This window comes from Nasonia vitripennis, chromosome 1 (genome assembly GCF_009193385.2).
Source record: "Nasonia vitripennis strain AsymCx chromosome 1, Nvit_psr_1.1, whole genome shotgun sequence".
Lineage (NCBI taxonomy): Eukaryota > Metazoa > Arthropoda > Insecta > Hymenoptera > Pteromalidae > Nasonia > Nasonia vitripennis.
This window is the reverse complement of record NC_045757.1, coordinates 5,674,235-5,680,895: the sequence shown is the minus strand read 5'-3', so window position 1 is coordinate 5,680,895 and position 6,661 is coordinate 5,674,235. Positions and strand designations below refer to the sequence as shown.

General features: G+C 38.9%; 1 protein-coding gene across 2 annotated transcripts; it reads right to left on the bottom strand.

Moving 5' to 3' along the window:
• Window positions 1-49: 49 nt before the first annotated feature.
• LOC100114713 (TATA element modulatory factor) lies at window positions 50-6,651 on the bottom strand. 2 transcript variants are annotated; one of them, XM_001599595.6, is made up of 12 exons: window positions 6,186-6,651; window positions 5,506-6,022; window positions 4,895-5,434; window positions 3,912-4,827; window positions 3,520-3,798; window positions 3,103-3,441; window positions 2,820-3,032; window positions 2,598-2,744; window positions 2,133-2,525; window positions 1,804-2,041; window positions 1,598-1,721; window positions 50-1,530 (listed from the first exon to the last, which is right to left on the bottom strand). In XM_001599595.6, exons 2-12 carry the CDS (start codon window positions 6,008-6,010, stop codon window positions 1,244-1,246), a joined length of 3,981 nt encoding a protein of 1,326 aa, XP_001599645.2. In that variant the 5' UTR covers window positions 6,011-6,022; window positions 6,186-6,651; the 3' UTR covers window positions 50-1,243. The 2 variants fall into 2 exon arrangements, with proteins under 2 accessions (XP_001599645.2, XP_008212995.1); XM_008214773.4 differs by having other exon boundaries at window positions 3,918-4,827; window positions 6,186-6,646.
• Window positions 6,652-6,661: the final 10 nt, after the last annotated feature.

Genomic DNA, 6,661 nt, shown 5'->3' with positions numbered 1-6,661 from the left:
TTTAGATATTTATATAAGATTTTGCATAACAGTGAAAAATTGTATTTTTGATAGACATTTTTATTTGTAATGACTAACAATGTCGATACTTCATTAACTATTCTTATAATTTTCAAGTTTTATATGAAAAAAATGAATATATAAGTTTAATTTTCACTAAAAGTATATTAAGTCAGTTCATACTATAATACATTCCATTATCACATTATACTTATCTTGCAGCACACATTATGAATAGGTGTAACAGGTATTTTATACAAAAAAAATGTTAATATAATTATTAATTTGTTCACTCTATAAATCGTTTCAATGCCCGCGTAGTTTTAGTAAGACAAGTTACACATTTGACTTTGAGAAAATCATTACTAATAAAAAAGCCACAACTGCTTTAATCCAACAAAAGAAAGTTGAATGATAAATGCATTCATTCATTGAGTTAAAGCAGCAGTTAACAATTACAACAACAGACTTAGATACCCATAATTTTGAATATTAGAGCACTAAACGAGGATTTTTGTATGCCATTTTCTAAATATCTTACATGTTCCCTTATGAAGTCAACGCAATTGATAAAATCAACAAATAATAAATATTCAATAAATTAATTCTAAACGCTTAGTAGCGTTGTTTTCATAGAGTTTCATTTTGAACATTAAAAAATGGTCATTATATTTAGTCTCCGTGAATTTTTACGCATTTTGCACCTTAACCCGTAATACAAATTTTATACAATGTATGTATATATATCACCTATAAAACAAGATACTTTCTACAAAGAAGCCTTTTTATGTAGCAGCTAGAGCGTTCTTTTAAGGAGATGTTGAAGTTTTATTTTACCGATAAAAATCAATTACTGAATGTTTTAGAAAGGGCCATCTTAAGTCATAAAAAAAATTTAATTTTTCAAGATTTTTTAAGTTCAATAGTGCCTAAAAGTTGCAATCAAAAATAGGCCTTTTCTGAAATGTGCTAATAGCAATATTTGTAGAAAACGACCAGTTACACTCACTGTTAAACAGTTATATCTAAAAGATTTATATTGTAAAATAATATAGAGAAATTAATTTGTGAAAAGTTATCATTCCAGTGTTTAACTTACTGGATGGGTATGATAAATCTTACAAGTGCCATACATAAGCTATAAAGTTTATATCCCCTTGAACGTCGCGATGCACGTATCTACAATAAAAGCCTTTGCCAGTCTGATACCCCTTCTTTGATCCTGATTCTTATCACGTGCTTTTCAGAGATCTCGCTTTAGCAGCTGATCAATTTGAGTCTTGTACATTTCTTTCACATCTTCCAGGTCAAGTCGCAGTTCTTGATTTTCTTCCACTTTCTCACCATACATTTGCAGTAATGCGTCGTATTTGGTTTGAATATCATTGAGACTTTCTTTTATCGTCTCCATCTGACCAACTGTAGAGTTTAGATCTTCGACTTTCGAAGCCAACGAAGAAACTTCTGTGTTTAACGCATCTCGTTCAGCGTTTCGACGTGACAACTCCCACTGTAACTGTTGAACTTCACCTAATAAAAAATTACAAAATTAATTTTATATTTTATTAATGATAGTAAAACGTTTTTAATTCCTTACCTTCTCTTTGTTTTAATTGTGCTTGAAGATTTTCGAACATCGATGTGCTATTTGTTCCGGATCTAAAGCTATCGTAAACGTTTGGGAATCTACCAGAGCCACTTTCGAACATCGCATCGTTGAACTATTAAATATAAATCTTAAATCATTAATCGATTTCTTTTTGATTATATCGTTTGTATTATTTATCTAATTGGAAAATTTACCGCTGGCCAAATACTGTTTGCACTGCTAACTGAATCTCTTTCAATACTCAAAGTTGGACTGTATCGTAGCTCCTCGTCAACAGTTTGTTGTTCTAGAGCAGCATTATTCTTACGCTTTTCTGCTTCAGCGGCTGCTTTTTCCATTGAAATTTTACTCTCCAACGATGAAATTTCTCTCTTGAGTTCTTTAATTTCAGTTGCATGGGCTTCTTCAAGCATTTTCATTGCTTGCTTGTGCCTGAAAACAAGAATTATATCATTATTAATAACAAATATAATGAATTATATGCTTAAGAAAAGCAATCTAAGTTGTAAAAATGAAAGCTTACACTTCATTTTCCTCTGCAAGATTCTTATTCTGCTCTTTGAGTGATTCAAGTGTCTCATCAAGTTTCTTGTGGTCAGCAGTCTTAGCGTTGATTTTCATCTCAAGCACAGAACATCTCGACTTAAGATTAGTATTTTCTTCTCCGAGTGATCGGTTCATTTCGCTGATCGATTCCAATTTGGCCTGCAGATCAGCGATCTTTTCGGTCATCATTTCTTCCTGCCGCATATATAAGCTTGTCTTGTGCGACAGGCTCGACTGAACTTGCTCTAGTTGGCGTAATAGAGGTTTTGTTGCCTGGGATACAGACTCTGACATCTCTTCGCTACGAGATTCTGCAGCTTCTAAGCGCTTTAACAGATCCATATTTTCCTGCTTTAGAGTTTTCTCTTTCCTGCAAAAGAAATTGTAGCTTTAGCTCTCATACTTAAAATGCAAAGCTTACAAGTAGCGAATGGTTAATTACTTGATGTGACTTTCTTCTGCTTGTCTGAGTTTGACTTTTAAATCTTCAACTTGAGCTGTAAGTTGATGTGATTCACCAGCATTTTCGATAGCTAGTTTCAATTCTTCTTCGGCATCAGTCAGTTTCTCCTTGGTTTCCAATAGTTCTCTAAATTAATAAAAATTTTTTTCGTACAACGAACTATTTCAAATAATAAAATTAACAAGTAATGAGAAAACTTACGATTTTGCTGCATCGAAACTTTTTTTATAAGCTTCCATCTTATTGGTAACGTGATCGAGTTGCTCGGTCAAGCTCAAAATCTCTTTCTCTTGTTTTTTACACTTAGCAGTCAATGTGTGCACTGCCTCAATTTGACTTCGTTCGACCTCCTCTTTGGCATAGAGCGAACGCTTTAATCTTTCCAATTCCGTAGTTTGTTCTTCTAGTTGTTCTCTGAAAATAAACAAGATTTAGATTCTTCGAAATTCAATCATTGAAATTAAATAAAATTCTCGCATCTCACTTTTGACTTTTAATTAAGGCATCGTTCTCTTTTTCCTTAGCTCTCAGCTTCTTAATTATGTTACTGTGCTGAAGTTGCTGTTTGCTGAGTTTCTCTCCCTCTTCGCGTAGCTCCTTGATAATTTCATCCTTTTCAGCGTTGATATTTGAAATCTCGGCGGACGAGAGTCGAGTCGCCGCCTCCTGTCTCATCTGCTCGAGGCTCTTTCTCAACGCATCTCTTTCTCGAATCGCCTGCTGGAACTTGCGCTCCAAAGCTGACAACCGCTGTGTGTATTCTTCCGTTATCTGAGTCAAGTCCTGACTGTGTTCTGCGTGTTTCTCCACGTTATCTAGTTGTCTAAATTACGGAAGAAAAAGCCTACTATCAGAAAAATCTACAACAGATTTACACTTATCGATACTTAAAAATCGGTACTTTTTGAGACTGGAATTCTGCTCGTGCAGCTCCATATTGATTCTGCTGACCTCGATGAGCTTGGACTCACGTGCCTCCAAAATTTCTGTCATTTCGCGGATTCTCCTAAGTAACCGCTCGATCTCGAGGTTCGCATCGTCCGAACCAATGCTTATCTCGCTGAGCTCCCGCGAATGACCGCGAGTCTTGAGCGTCTTCGTCAGCAGATCCGAGCTTTTGCACAACAATAGCTTTGCTGGGCTTTGGCGTGACTGTGTCGAGCTCGAATCACCGTTAGGACTGAAAAAAAAAACATATAAACGTTTGTTTACAATTTTTTGATCCTCAAAGAAAGATCTAAGGATGGCAGCGGCGAATGTATGAAGAAAAAAGCTCGTGCTCGATAATCCTACCTGTACCTAGATATTATCTCGATGTCGCTGGACGTCGTCGTTTCGAGTTCGTCGCCACTCGTATGGCCGCTAGTCTGGTCCGATCCGATTTTCACCAGGTCCGATCGACTTTCGGAAGAAATTGGAGAATTCTCGCGGGGCAGCACCTCAGCACAATGCCTCTCGATCTCCGTGAGCTCGGTCTTCTCGGACATAGCATCCGCCAGCATGTTCTTAACGTATGAGCTGGCAGTTAAAGGCTGTTGTTGCTCCTGTTGCTTCACAATTTCAGCAGAGACATTAGCGTTATCCTCGGAGCTGCTCTCTACCAGAGTTTCTTCGCAGCTCGAGTCGGTGAGGAGAAGGTACTGCTCGCTGCCACCGCTCTTATCCAAGTTGTCTTCAGATTTTTTCGCGATTGGTGGTTCAGGTGCTGGCTCTATCGTAGAAGACTTGATTCGGTCGAAGGGGTTGTCTAGTTCCTGCTTACCGGCATCGGACTTACGGATAGGCTGCTTGGTGATGGCTTCGATAGGTAAATGAAGTCCAGCTAGGCTTGATTTTTCCTTCAGAGAGTCAAGACTTACGTTGAGCGGGTAGTCGGAACCAGCACTACCTGACATGGTCTGTCTAGAGTCTGGACAAGAGTCGTGCATTTGCTTCTCTTGTTGCTGCTGTTGCTGATGCAGCGACTCCATGATAGTTAGGAGAGTACTCTCCGAGGCAGAGGTGTACGAGTCATCAGCGAGACTCACCTCATCCACGTCGTCAGCCTCGCCGGTCAGCACCTCCACGCTCTCAGGAGAGGTCAGACTCGTTGACGATGCGCACAGCTCCTTAGACGTTCGGCTAATGCCTAGGTACGTGCTTCGCGAAGCGATGCTGCTACCCGCCTGTTGAGAACCCTCTAATGTGCTGGTTGAGCTCTTTATGTCCTCTGAAAAGAAGATCGTTTATTTTCATGCTACTTTTCATTAAATTCAATCTACGTTTGGTATTCTTACCTCCGTCGATCGAGGATTCGTTGAAAAAAGAGCTATCCATTACGTCTCCAGGAGTCGGCGTGATAGACGTCTCAAAAAGTTTTTCGTCCATGGGCGACATATAAGGGCTTTCATCGCTTTTCCAATCGCCTAGTACTTCCACTGAACTAGGCGACGTCACAGAACTATCAGGTAGTACCTCTACAGACTCTGAGTTAACCTTGGGACCTACCGAAGCACTTAGTGAGTTCACGTCTGAGTCTGGACTGTTGGTGCAATCTGTGCTTGTACCAGACTGAGATCCCAGAACTTCAACGCTTTCAGAGCTCTTTTTATCGCTCTCTGCTGACAGTACAGATAATCGATTCAAAGAATGAGTAGTGGCCTGTTCCTTTTTTCTGGAAACTACACTGCTCTTCTTTGCTTCGCTTGCCTCAACAATACTCGGCCTGGTGTCTTCAGAAGACTTGGCACTGGTATTGGTATCATCAGTTTTACTGGATGGATCTTGAGATTTAGACAAACTACTTTGCTTTCCTGAGACATTTTCACTTGTGGATGCTGCAAATAAAAGTTTATTCAAATTTTTATTCAATTAGAAATAATGCAATGTCCATAAATTAATTGCAAACCTTCACTAATGAATTCCTCTGAACTACCTGACTTAGAACTGGTTATTGTAGTAAAATCTGGATCTGTCGTAGATTGAACAATGGCACTGTCCAGTAAATTCTTGCTTCCTGTTCTTTCAGATAAGCTTTCCGGAAGAGACTTTGATGAGACAAGAGAGGACTGAAACTTATCAATATTGTCTGCCGAGTCCTTGTAGGACTCAGCTCGTTTTACAGCTATGGCAGTCATATCATCCTTTGGATTCTCAAAAAATGACCCTGTGAAACTGCCCCAGATGCTGGTGCTCTGCTGTTTCTGACTAGTACTTGACTCTTTATCTTGATTATCCTCTTCACCTTGGACTCCCCAGGAGTCAAAGAAATCTGAAGAGCTGCTCGCTAGCTGTGCTGTTGGTTGCTTTTGATCTTCATCTTTTATATCCAAAGCCTTGTCTATGGTTTTCTGCGCCTCTTTCAGCGCTGTCTTGGCCAGACTGGCAAACCCTGATGTGTCGAACCAACTCATTCTTCCTCATATCTATAAACAATGAACCGCAATAATTATTAGTAAACTTAAATATTAAATTTCTATACATTTTGTTAACAACAGTTTTTTAAGGTTAAGCATCAGAGCTCACTACTAAATGATCAAGAACAATGCTCATATCTAGATAGTCGCAAGAAACTCATGAAAAAATTACCTTGGAAGTAGAAAATTCACGTCGAAGTTACCAAGACAAAATTGCAAAACACAGGGTGACCGAACACCCGTCGAGAAGGCAAATCGCGCGACAATCTATCCTCCACCAGCCAAGCTGGAACTATCCATTTTGTAGTCAAAAAGTTGTAAATACGCTAAGATTTTTCCCTTCGCATACTGAAGAAGATGTTAGACGACTTGTATAAAAAAACACTCAGGTGCAAGAAGGAAAAACTCAAGTGCGGAATAAGCTGATCCTAGCAGTCGACGCGATCTCCAGACTTCTCCTCCGTTGGTCTTTTGTTGACGTTGCACGAACTTAACCTTATCTCTAACAGAGGAAAAACCACTTCCGCAAGTCTGATAGTCGAGTTCCATCGGGTTTTCTTTCCGAACTCACTGAGTTTTGTGGTTTTCGAATTGATGGTGCTTTGTTAAACTACTGTATATACGATATATATATAGAGAGAATATTTA

Bases quoted from the DNA above. Each gene is read 5' to 3' on its own strand.
- LOC100114713 (XM_001599595.6), bottom strand. From the start codon at position 6,010: ATGAGTTGGTTCGACACATCAGGGTTTGCCAGTCTGGCCAAGACAGCG. The intron at 2,526-2,597 runs GTAATTAACCAT...TTTCTTTTGCAG, and splicing joins GCAGAAGAAAGTCACATCAA to GAAAGAGAAAACTCTAAAGC. The intron at 2,042-2,132 runs GTAAGCTTTCAT...TCTTGTTTTCAG, and splicing joins CTTGCAGAGGAAAATGAAGT to GCACAAGCAAGCAATGAAAA.